At 46.8% G+C, this 13,183-nt stretch overlaps 1 protein-coding gene across 1 annotated transcript in view; it reads right to left on the reverse strand.

The window, feature by feature from the left end:
- Positions 1-10,847: 10,847 nt before the first annotated feature.
- The window catches only part of LOC140409119 (solute carrier family 35 member E4-like), a 32,683-nt gene continuing 30,347 nt past the window's right edge, over positions 10,848-13,183 (reverse strand). The window contains exon 2 of the mRNA XM_072497248.1: positions 10,848-11,531. Coding sequence (XP_072353349.1) covers positions 11,092-11,531 — 440 coding nt within the window. The 3' untranslated portion in view covers positions 10,848-11,091. The remainder of the gene's footprint in view (positions 11,532-13,183) is intronic.

A 13,183-nucleotide genomic window follows, 5' to 3' on the forward strand; every position in this document is an offset into this window, starting at 1 on the left:
GCGCTGGCTGAAACCTTTGGCAGGTTGTACAGTTGAGCACCATGTTGGCAATAACGTCACTGATGCCCGGCCAATATACCGCCTCTCGGGCCCTCCGTCTGCACTTCTCGACCCCCAAGTGGCCTTCGTGTAGTTGGTCGAGGACCAGCTTGTGCATGCTGTGCGGAATCACAATCCGGTCCAGCTTCAGAAGGACGCCATCAATGACGGCCAGGTCGTCTCGGACATTGTAGAACTGCGGGCACTGCCCTTTGAGCCACCCTCCCGTCATGTGGCGCATCACACATTGTAGAAGGGGGTCGGCCGCAGTCTCTCGGCGAATACGGGCCAGACTGGAGTCGTCAGCTGGCAGATTTGCCGATGTGAAGGCCACCTGCGCCTCGACCTGACATACGAACCCCTCCGAGTCGGGCGGTGTGCTCACTGCTCTGGATAGGGCATCCGCAACGATGAGTTCCTTCCCTGGGGTGTAGACAAGTTGGAAGTCGTACCTCCTGAGTTTAAGTAGGATGCGCTGGAGGCGAGGGGTCATCTTCTTCAGGTCCTTGTTTATTATGCTGACCAGGGGCCGGTGGTCAGTTCCGACAGTGAACTGGGGAAGACCATATACATAATCATGGAACTTGTCTAAACCGGTTAGCAAGCCCAGGCACTCCTTTTTGATCTGCGCGTAGCGCTGCTCTGTGGGGTCATGGTTCGCGATGCATAGGCAACTGGGGCCCATGTCACTGTGTCATCCCGCTGCAGGAGCACTGCTCCAATGCCGGATTGGCTGGCATCAGTCGAGATTTTGGTGGCACGAGACGTGTCAAAAAACGCCAATACCGGTGCAGTGGTGAGTTTGAGTTTGAGCACCTCCCATTCCAGCTGGTGTGTGTGTTGCCACTGGAACTCTGTGGATTTTCTGACGAGGTGGCGCAGAGTCGTCGTGTGGGAGGCAAGGTTGGGAATGAACTTCCCGAGGAAGTTGACCATGCCAAGGAAGCGTAGCACTGCTTTCTTGTCTGCCGGCTGCGGCATGGCTGTGATGGCTCTCACCTTGTCTGCATCCGGACAGACCCCTGACCGGGAGATATGGTCCCCCAGGAACTTCAATTCGGTCTGGCCAAAGGAGCACTTGGCTCGGTTGAGGCGCAGGCCGTTTTCCCGTATGCGGGCAAAAACGCGTTGGAGACGATATATGTGCTCCTGTGGTGTGGTGGACCAGATGATGACGTCGTCCACGTATACGCGCACCCCTTCGATGCCTTCCATCATCTGCTCCATGATCCTATGAAAGACCTCGGATGCCGAGATGATGCCAAATGGCATCCGGTTGTAGCAGAACCTGCCAAAAGGGGTATTGAAGGTGCATAGCTTTCGGCTGGACGGATTGAGTTGGATCTGCCAAAACCCCTTAGAGGCATCCAGTTTCGTAAATATTTTCGCCTGGGCCATTTCACTCGTGATCTCCTCCCGTTTGGGTATGGGATAATGTTCCCTCATGATATTGTTATTGAGGTCTTTTGGGTCAATACATATGCGGAGCTCGCCGGAGGGCTTCTTCACACACACCATGGAGCGGACCCACGGCGTGGGCTCCGTGACCCTGGATAGGACCCCTTGGTCCTGGAGATCCTGCAGCTGCTGCTTGAGGCGGTCTTTGAGTGGCGCAGGGACTCTGTGAGGTGCGTGAATGACTGGGATGGCGTCTGGTTTGAGGCGAATTCGGTAGGTGTATGGCAGTGTTCCCATGCCCTCGAATACCTCCTGGTTGTGGGCGAGGAGCGATTGGTGCGTTGAACTCTGCATCCGGGAAGTCAGATGTGCTGTCTGGAGAGAGAGAGTGGACTCGTTGCACGAGGTGGAGAGCCTTTCCTGCCTGTGCACCCAGCAGGGAGTCCTTCGATGAGCCGATTATCTCGAACGAGAGTGTGGCCGTGTGTGTGTTGTGTGTCACCTGGAGCTGGCAGGATCCCATAGCCGGGATAACGTTCCTATTGTAGTCGACCATTCTGCACCGGGACGGCCGGATTGGTGGTCTGACCTTCATGGCGTATAAGGCTGACCATGCTATGAGATTGGCGGAGGCGCCGGTGGCCAGGCGGAAAGTGATCGGCGATCGGTTGACCGTCAGGGTGGCACACCATTCATCACCCGGATTGATTGTGTTGACTCGGTTCCCATCAATGACCGCAACCCGGAAGGTGTCTCGGTCATCTGTGTCATCGGTCTGGATGTCGTAATGTGGAGGCTGAATGGTCCGCACGTTCCTGTGAGGTTGTCGGAAATATGGAAGATCGACAGGTTGAGCTGCTCGACAGTAAGCAGCGTAGTGGCCCACCTTGCCACAGCATAGGCATTGTCGGGTTTTTGCGGGACATTGCCCTTTTAAATGTGCAGCTCCACAGTTGCCGCACGTCGTGACGTCATGGCGTTCGTTGCGCCACTGCGCATCGCAGTTCAGTCTTGCGTCGAGCGCGCCTGCGCATCACGTCCCTCAGTGTTGCCGTAGGTTTTGGCGCGCACAAGCGCGGGAGGCCTCGAAAAGCGCGCGAAACGGCCGCCCTCATCCGGGCTGGGGGCTGGGAGAAACTCGATCGCCTGGACCCGTTCGGCCTCGTGGGGCACCTGGCTCGCCGATCCGGTCGCGTAGGACCCCCTCCGCGCCGATTCGGTCGCCTGAAATTGGGCAAAGCGTCTAGTCGCGTTCTCGTGCAGGACACAGGCTTCAACTGCAGATGCTAAGGTTAGGCCTTTTATTTTTAAAAGCTGCTGGCGTAGGTTGCCTGAGACAACCCCAAAAACGATCTGGTCCCGGATCATGGACTCTGAGGTGGTGTCGTAACCGCAGGACTGCGCGAGTATGCGGAGATGCGTCAGGAATGGCTGAAAGAGCTCATCCTTACCTTGCAGGCGCTGTTGGAAGACATACCTCTCAAAGCTCTTGTTGACCTCAACATTGAAGTGTTGGTCGAGCTTGAGGAGGACCGTGTCGTATTTAGATTTGTCCTCGCCTTCCGCGAACACCAGGGAGTTGTAGACATGGATGGCGTGCTGACCTGCGGTGGTGAGGAGGAGGCGATCTTTCTTTTGTCCGAGGCGCTGTTTTTCGTTGGCTTCCAAAAAGAGTTTGAAGCGCTGTTTGAACAATGTCCAATTTACGCCAAGGTTCCCAGCGACTTGCAACGGCTGCGGTGTGTTGACGGTGTCCATAGCACAGGATGGCAGATTTGTGGGTAGGTTTTAATTCACTTCTGGTACCATGAAGTGTTGGGTACTCTGAGACACAGACGAACCAACACGGTTGCGATTGGTACAACGCAGTTTTATTTCTTTTAACTATTTATATAACAAACTTGGTACTCAGCACATGGTGACTGTCTGAGTGTCTGGCTTGGAGGTCCTTGCCCTGAGCCGTCTCCTGCTGGACCGCCCAGGAAGTGTTGTGTTCCTTGTTTTGTACTGTGTATGCTCTTGTCTGTGATTGGCTGTCATGTTGTGTGTCCTAATTGGTCCGTTGATCTGTCCATCACTATGTATGTGTGTATGTGCTGTGATGTTCACTTGAATATCATGACAGGATAGATAGGTTCTTGATTAATAAGGGGATCAGGGGTTATGGGGAGAAGGCAGGAGAATGGGGATGAGAAACATATCAGCCATGATTGAATGGCGGAGCAGACTCGATGGGCCGAATGGTCTAATTCTGCTCCCATGTATAATCCAGCTGATTGTACTGTACCCATGGAGACACCTCCCAAGGTCATGCAAACCCTTTAAACCCTACCCCCTGTTCTCTCAAATTTGCCCCCCCCTGAGGTTTGTGAGTCAGGCTCGGTCAATACCCTGGGCCCATCTGACACCCGGCCTCCTTCATCTCTTCTTCAGGGACTGTCTCAGCAATGGTCACCACTCAAACCTGGGTACTGCTGGGACTAGAGAGCTACCGACCAATTGGACTGGACGGCAGCTCTAAAAGGTGGGGTTTCCTTCTCTGAATTGAACAGAAGTCTCAACCTGAGCCGATTAACACCCTACTGAGTGTAAAATGCCTGAGGGGCAGCTGGCGTTTTGGTGGGTGGGCTCCTGAATGACTTTTTCTAGTCAAGGGTTGTGGTTGGTGGGAATTGTCCCATAAATCGAAACCAGCTGGATAAGGATATGATTAGATATGATGCAGTAAGCTAGTGAAGGCAGTGGCATAGGCTACCAGACTGGGATTATTTGTTGCTCTGTATTAAGTATTCATAAAGACATTTAAAAAAAAAAAATTTAGAGTACCCAATTAAGGGGCAATTTAGCGTGGCCAATCCACCTACTCTGCACATCTTTGGGTTGTGGGAGCGAAACCCACGCAAACACAGGGAGAATGTACAAACTCCACACGGACAGTGACTCAGAGCCAGGATCGAACCTGGGACTTCGGCGCTGTGAGGCAGCAATGCTAACCACTGCGCCACCGTGCTGCCCACTATCCATAAAGAAATTTGAGGTGACTACATTTGCTTGCGAAGGGAAAAGTTTATTCCTGGTTTTATTTATAACCTCTCGGGGGGGAAACAAATCTAATTCCTGCTTCTGAAACAATTTAAAGAATCCTGCGGGATTTGGATTTCACCCAAATCATCCTACAGCTTTGTGAAGAAACTTTCTCCGGGATATGTTTTGCAAGAATTTGCAATTTTTTGCAATTGTGCTGCAGGCTTTTCACTTGTAAAAGAAAATATTATTGAGTTTTACAATAAACTTGGAAAGCTTACAATTCATTCCATCAACAATTTTGTTCTAATTAGAAATCACATTCCTCCTACTTTTATTATATTTATATATATATACTTTGCTGGGACTCAAGTTAGGGCGCAGCTGTTACAGCAGCTAGGGAAGTTTCCTATTGATATTCCATTCAGAAACACGAGCGCCATAGCATCAAAATAGAAATGATGGCTGGAATTCTCCAGCCGTTGGCACTCTCTTTACCTACTGGCAGTGTACCCCCACTCGCGGGGTTTCCCAGTGGTGTGGGGTGGCATCAATGGGAAATCCCATTGACAAGTGGCGGGAGGGGAGAATCACGCCGCCAGCGAACAGCGCGTCGCCAAGAAACACGCAGCTGGGGAACCGGAGAATACAGTCTATTGTCTTAAAGTGTGCTTTTATTTTTAAAGTGTTACCACAGTCACATGCAGAAATCCTGAGGGGGTTCCACATAATGTGAGATGTCAAAATTCACCATCACATTCTCTCCCCAATTTCATGGATTTTTATTTTTATGCTAGCCATCAATATCCAGAAATTATGACCAATTGCATTCACAATTAGTGATAAATAAATCATCCACGGGAAAAGGGTGACACAGGAATCCCTTACTGGCCTTGAGAAGGTGTTGCTGATCTTGAACCACTGCAGTCTTTGTGGCAAAAGTACTCCATAGTCTGTTCGGGAGTTCCAGGCATTTGATACAGTGACAAAGGAACAGCGATTATATTTCCAAGTCAGAATAGTGCGTGTTCTGGTGGGCAACTTACAGCTGACAGTATTTTTATGCGTCTGCAGCCCTTGTCCAAAGCTGTGGAGATCATGGACGTAGGATGTGCTGTCGAAGTCTCGACAAGCAGCTGCAATTCAACTTGTTCCTTTTTCACAAACACACCGCATCCACATTGTGCCAGTGTTGGGAGAATGAGTGCTTAAGGTGGTAGGTGGGGTGCCAATCAAACAGGTTGTTTTGTCCTGGTGGGTGTCAAACTTTTGAGTATTTATGGATGGTGGAAGTGCTTTGGGGCGTCAGGTTTGCCACTTGACACAGAATACCCAGACTCTGACCTGCTCTTGTAGCCTCAGTATATAAAACTCTTGTAAAACATGTGGCGGAACTTTCTGCTCTCTCTGGTGGCCACCTTGGAGGCAGGAAGGGCATTTAATTACAGGATGATGGCATATCTGAACCCCACAGCCTTCTTGCCTCTGCAAGTATTATGTTGACCTCCTTAGCCCATTACCAATTGAGGCCCTCAAGTGGTCAATTAATAACCACTTAAGGAGCTCATCCCACTGGGTATTAACCCAGCTACAGTAGGGCCTGTCATCATGTAGCGTCCACGATAGCTACAACAATGTCGCCAGGAGGGAGAAAACAAGTGCGTAACTATAGGCCGATTAGCCTAACGTCTGTTGGTGGAAAAATGTGGGAATCAATTATTATGGAAGTAATAGCAACATGTTTGAAAATCATAATCTAATCAAATAGAGTCAGTATGGCTCATGAAATGGAAATTGTGTCCGACTAATCTATAAGAGATTTTTGAGGAAGTCTCAGAGTGGCTAGAGGGGAACCAGTCGATGTGTTGTATTTGGACTTCCAGAAGGCATTTGACAAGGTACCTCATAAAAAGGTGAAGTCGGAAGATAAGAGCCCCTGGTGTTTTGAGGTAGCATATTGGCATGGACAGAGAATTAGCTAATGGGAGGAAACAGTGAGTGGGGATATGGGGTTCTTTTTCAGGTTGGCAACCTGTGGCCAGTGGGGTTCCACAGGGTTCAGTGCTGGGACTTCAACTGTTTACAATATATATTAATGACTTGGAAGAAAGAAGTGAATGTACTGTAGCCAAATTTGCACATGGCACAAAAATAGGTGGAAAGTTGTGAGGGATACAAACAGTTTACAAAGAGATATTGATCAGTTAAGTAAGTGGGTAAAATGTTGGCACATGGAGGATAATGTGGGAAAATGTGAAGTTGTTCATTTTGGAAGGGAGAACAAAAGAACAGATCATTATTTAACTGGAGAAAAACTGCAGAATGCTGCAACACAAAGGGATTTGAGGGTACTTGTGCATGAAACGTAGAAAGCTAGCACATACAGGTACAGTGGGGCATATCCGTGGGGCAGCACAGTAGCATAGTGGTTATCACTATGGCTTCACAGCACCAGGGTCCCAGGTTCGATTCCCGGCTTGGGTCACTGTCTGTGCGGAGTCTGCACGTTCCCTCCGTGAGTTTCCTCCAGGTGCTCCGGTTTCCCCCCACAAGTCCCAAAAGACGTGCTATTAGGTAATTTGGACATTAGTTTAGGTGGGAACAATGTATAGGCCAAGTTGGCGGGGTATGGGTGTTGGTTGTGGGGCGTGTTAGTAACTGAATTATGTTTACATTTGTATCTTTTGTTGTTATAAAACCATAACTGCCTTAATAAATGTTTGTTATAAAAAAGGTAATTTGGACTTTTGGAATTCTCCCTCGGTGTACCCGAACAGGCGCTGGAGTGTGGAGACTAGGGGCTTTTCACAGTAACTTCATTGCAGTGTTAATATAAGCCTACTTGTGACAATAAAGATGATATTACAGTATGTAATCCGGAAGGTTAATGGAATGTTGGCCCGTATTTCAAGGGGGTTGGACTATAAGAGTAGGTAAGTCTTGCTGAAACTGTACAAGGTACTGGTGAAACTACATCTGGAGAACTGAGTAATATTTGCCCTCTTATTTAAGGAAATATCTAATTTCATTAGAGGCAGTTCAGAGAAGACTCACTACGATGATCCCCGGTATGAAGGGATTGTCTTCTGAGCAAAGGTTAAACAGGTTAGGACTCAACTCATGGAATTTAGAAGAATGAGAGATGGTCTCGTTGAAACATATCGGATTCTTAAAGAGCTTGACAGGGTAAATGCTGAGAGGCTATTTCCCCTCATGGGAGAGTCAAGTACCAGAGTGCATAGTCAGAATAAAGGGGTGCCAATTTAAGACTTGAGAGGAGGAATTTCTTCCCTCAGATGGTTGTGAGTCTTTGTAATTCCTTGCCACAGAGAGCTGTGGGTGCCAGGTCCTTGCGTATATTTAAGGATGAGATAGATTGATTCTTGATCAGTAAGGGAACCAAGGGTGATGCAGAAAAGGCAGGCATGTGGATGAGAGGAATGTTGGATCAGCCAACCATGATCCTATTGAATGTCAGAGCAGGCTTAAGGGGCCGAATGGTCAACTCCTGTTTCTACTTCATATGGTCTTACGCTGCCAATTATTGGCAGGTAGCTCTCAGTAGGGGGTCTTGATTCGAGCAGAGGTCCTGCCAGCAGCCTTGCCATTGCCTGATTGGCTTATGGTTTGGCGAGCTTTCCTGAAAATAGACAGGTCTCTTGCCACTTTCCAGGCAGCAGGTGAGACACCTAATGCCTCAATAAGATTCCGCAAGTGGCGACCAACTTGTGCACAGCAAAGCCCCAGAAACAGCACTTAGATTTAAAATAATTGGCAAAATAGGCATGGGGACGATGAGATGTGTTTTGAGTTACATAGAACATACAGTGCAGGAGGCCATTTGGCCCATCGAGTCTGTACCAACCCACTTTAAGCCCTCGCTACCACCCTATTCCCGTAACCCAATAACTCCCCTTTTTGGTCACTAAGGGCAATTTAGCATGGCCAATCCACCTAACCTGCACGTTTTTGGACTGTGGGAGGAAACTGGAGCACCCGGGAAAAACCCAAGCAGACACAGGGAGAACATGCAGACTCCACACAGTGACCCAGCAGGGAATCGAACCTGGGACCCTGGCGCTATGAAGCCACAGTGCTATACACGTGTGCTACCCTAATGATGATCTAGAATGCTCTATCATTATAGGTGATGAAGCAGATTCAGGAGTAACTTTTCAAAAGTTTTGTTTTTTTCATTTATTTATTGATGGGATGCGAGTTGTTGATTTCCTTTTGTAGCCATAGCTTTTATGTACCTGTTCAAGTATGGAAATTGTGGCTCCCAGGATTGTAGAGGCTGGGGAATAGGTAAAGGATGCTAAAGGTGATCAAACTCTGTCATGTTGGAGATAGTCATTGTCTAACACTAATGTGGCACAATTGCTATTCATCACCCCAAGCCTGGATGTTGCAAGTGGGCATATTCTGTTTCAGTATCTAAGGAATTACAAATTGAACTGTGCAATTATCAGTGAACATCCCACTTTCTGATGAGGAAGGCAAAATAAAATAGCTGAAGATAAGTGATCATAGGGCACAGCCCTGTAACACTGCAGATGTCCCAGGCTGAGGTTATTGGCCTCCAACAACTACAACCATCTTCCTTGGTGCTAGTTAGGACTCCAGCCAGTGGAGATATTTTCCAGCCTGCCCTGATGTAATTTAATGTATGCATGATTACAAATCTAAATGGCTTGAGAGCTAGCCCCTTTACAGTCTCCAAATGCATGTCTGGTATTTTATGTAAGACAACTACAAAAGCCAAGGCTAAACTGCACTACAGTGTCAGCTTCAGAAAGTAAACAGTCCCAGAGAAAACTTAGGACCAGATTCTCACCATGACAGAAAGGCTCGAAGTCATGTTGAAAATGCTGGAAATGGCTGCAAATTCTAAGTTCCACCCCTCAGCAGGCGTGTTCCATTTGTGCAGGAATGGAGTCCGACAGGGGTTAATGCATGCATGGTTTATGGAGCCAGCTGACCATTTAAATCATCAGCTGTCTCCACTGAAGTGTGACTTTAGTAGGCCAGGAGCATAAAACCCAGAGTGTGCAGATTAGACCAGGTATGAGGTGATCTGAAATTTGTGGAATAACTTGGATAGCCAGCGTACCCCATTGGAGAGATTGAGTACCCCCATTGAACATGTTGCTGAGACACCTTCAGAATTGTACAAAGCAAACATGATTATTCACTTTTTACACACTAATTCTTTGGAATTGTCGAGCTGTCAAATAACTGGGAAACTCAATAACCATCCAGCTGTAAAAAAAACTATCAAGCTGCCAAGGAACTTGGCTATCAAAGAACTGTCACAGAACAGTCCAACTGTCAAAGCTGTCAAGGAACTTTCAAAGGATACTAGATCAGTTGGCATGGAGGTGGCAAGGACAAAGGATGGTGGATATGACATAGGAGCTATAAAGGGACATGGGGGGCATAGAGGGTATGAGGGGCCATGGGGGTGGTGAATGAAATGGCATAGGTTGACATTCTTGGGGTGTGGGGGTGGGGGTGCTGAGGGGTGAGGGCTGGAGGAATGCTTTTCGTTTTATTTGTTTAAAATGTTTTTTAAACACATTGCAGGAGCACAAACAGACCTTTCTCACAGGCCGCCTCCGGACCTGGCAGCTTCTTCACTCATTCAGGGGCGGTGGACCCAATTATTAATCCAGCCCTCCAGAACAAAATCGGAACAGTGGGTGGCCATTTTTAAAGACCGGGATCACAAAGCAGGGAATTCTCTCGTCTCTGCTCACCATACCCGGGAGCGAAAATCTGGGCCTGTTTGTCTGAGGAATCAATAGTTTAGATCAATAGGCTGCAGAACACCTTATTGCAAATTAATTACATAGAGTTGATTTTTAAACATTATTTGCATATGAAATTGATGACCATTAGAAGTGGGTACACTTCTCTGCAACTTGATTTCCTTTCATTCTGATTAACAGGATAGTATTACTCAACTTTGAGTCAATATTCATGCTGATCTTACTGTATCAAAAATTTCTATTGGAACTTGCTGGGCAGATCAATGCACGATTTAGCACCAGGGATTGATAACAGGCTTCCATATATTACAACTCATTTAAGTTTATACTTTTGCTATAAATGCGAGGCATCAGAACTCTAAATGCGAGCCAGATAAAGATTTAATATATGCATCTAGCACAGTAGTAAGGTTCTCTTTTAATGCCATGAGCCAACAAAATACCAGCGTGCCTTGATTTTATTTTGGTCTCCTACACATCTACCCTGGAGGCTTTTCATGATGAACTCTAAGATCTAGAGTTTCATTTAAGTATTCCCATTTCATTCATTGGTGCCAGTCATGGTTTAGCGGCAATTATATTTTTTCCTCACATGCAAAAATCTTCAAAGCATAGTTACAATAAAAATTTAGCTTTTTTAATAATCTGGTCTAGAACTATGTAATGTAATAAATACAATTCCAGTCACAGACTATTCATACATTTGAATGGGAACAAAATATCGAGTAAAGCATTAATTTAAATAAGGCAATGTGCTTTACTTTAATAATTTTAGCATTTTGTCTGCCCGCAGTTTGGCAAAATGTAACCCTACTGAATTACAAATACGTCATCTCCAGTCTGTACACAAGGCTTTCTTTCAGACAGTTTTTAACTTGTCTTGCTCTTCGTGATGTTTACTTCTTGAATTCAAATAGTTTGTTATTAAATCGGAGTTCTGATACATCAACACGCCCGTTAGCGTCAGCCCGATTCCAGCGTAGCTGAACGCAGTCATCTCATTGCCAAAGAGGACCTGTGAAATGACGAGGTTTCCGACCATGTTGAGGTTGCCCACAACATGCAGCGTGACAGCGGAGGTCAGTGTGGTGACACAGAAGCTCGCCAGGTTGTACAGTACAGAGCCTAGACAGCTGAGAAGGATCAAAATCCATAGTCTGTTGTCATACTTGATGGATGGTTCCCATTCAGCACCACTCTCCAGCAGTAACGCAGCTGAAATAAGGATACAGAAGCTTGGGATGGACATCAAGTAGAGCAGGATGACAGAGTTGATTTTTTCTTCCTGAAGGAGAATACCTGTAAAGGAGAGACAATGATGATTATTGTAAAAGATGATACATTAGCCCCTTATGTGAACAGATACGTAACACACAATTTTCCATTAAACATCAAGGGCCTATTTGGAATGTTACTAATGGAGGGATAGGGAAGCATGAGGCTGTGGAGAGGAGACCGAATCAGAGGCAGAAGCAAACAAAGACAGAGCCAAATATACAGAAAAAAGAGCAAAGGTCGAATGCTGAAAAAGTGATATTTAGAGTTGATTTTTACAGCATTTTTGATAAATACTGTAAGCCCATAGTTTGGAATCGGTGCTAATTTTCAAATGAATTTGAACACTCCCAAAAGTGTGCTTTTCAAAGATGAAAGAGTCCCTGTTTAAGGAGTTTCTTTGAAACAATAATCACTGATTTGAGTGGTGTTTCCATAGGAAGTGATTCAGCATAGCAAAAGCTATATTTTTCCCTCGCTATGTTAAATTGTAGCCACCTAAAATGGCTGATTCCCTATTAATTTGGCCAAAACCCGATTTAAAATGGCTAACCGAAAAGGCTGATGGGAAAAGCAGCCAACAGGACACAAACGGACAGCTGCAGACAGAATAGCATATTCGGCTCTGGGGAAGTCGGCCCAGATCGATACCTGCGACCATTAGCAGCACATCAACCCAGACATCTGCAGTTTAATCGGCTATCCCCGGGAACAATTGCAACATATTAGCAATTGAATGCCAGGCCAGACCTGTCGGCGCCTGCAGTGGCCGAAACAGTGACAGGTGAACGACCACCCCCCGATCGAGGAATCGCCCCATTATTGGAGCACATCGAACCCAGTGATTGGGAACAAGTCCAATCACTTGGGACTCGGGGTCAAGGGCCGCCCCGAGAGGCGGGAAGCCCCTGGGCCCTATAAAGTGAGGGGCCAAGTTCAGATCTCTCTCTCTCTCCCTTCTTCACCTGCTCGCAGCCTTCGCAAGAACCTTCAGCAAAGAACCGTAAGTCTGACTCCAGCGATCGCTACCCGATAGAGATTCCTAGCCATCGACCCGTATCAGCCTTTTTGAATCCTGCAGGCCAGATCCAATTCGATAAGCCATTCGTTTCCCTGACCTGGTGGGCCCTTCCTAAAGTTAAGTATTGGCCAGTAGTGGTAGGTTTCGATATAGATAGTAGGATTATTGTGTAAGCATTAATTGTTTTATATAATAAATGACCGTTGATTTCAATCTTACTAAGCAGTGTGCTGACTTATTAATCATAACTTGAGCTTGAACCACGTGGCGGTATCAGAAAGATACCTGGCGACTCGTGAGCAAAGGTGACATAATCAGAGCTAATAAACTAAGGCTAAAAAGAGCAACAAAATGCAAGTGTGGAAAAATATAAGCTCACTATATTCAAGTTAGCATTCTCTTGCTATACAGACCAGAAAAGCCTTCAGTATGATCCATGACTTGTGGTGAGTTTGCGGTCTTAGCCATGGCCACTACAACGGTCCTCTGTGTCTTCATGCGAGATTGGGTAACTGAATGCAAGAATTAATTTAAAAGATTCATGTCAACTCCGTTTTTCATCCTTCAAGGACTCTTGTCCTTGGATGTGGAGAGGAATTAGAAGACAGGAACTGAGAAATGATTGCCGCACTGTTGCACGGATTGTGGAAATCAG

This window comes from Scyliorhinus torazame, chromosome 1 (genome assembly GCF_047496885.1).
Source record: "Scyliorhinus torazame isolate Kashiwa2021f chromosome 1, sScyTor2.1, whole genome shotgun sequence".
NCBI lineage: Eukaryota > Metazoa > Chordata > Chondrichthyes > Carcharhiniformes > Scyliorhinidae > Scyliorhinus > Scyliorhinus torazame.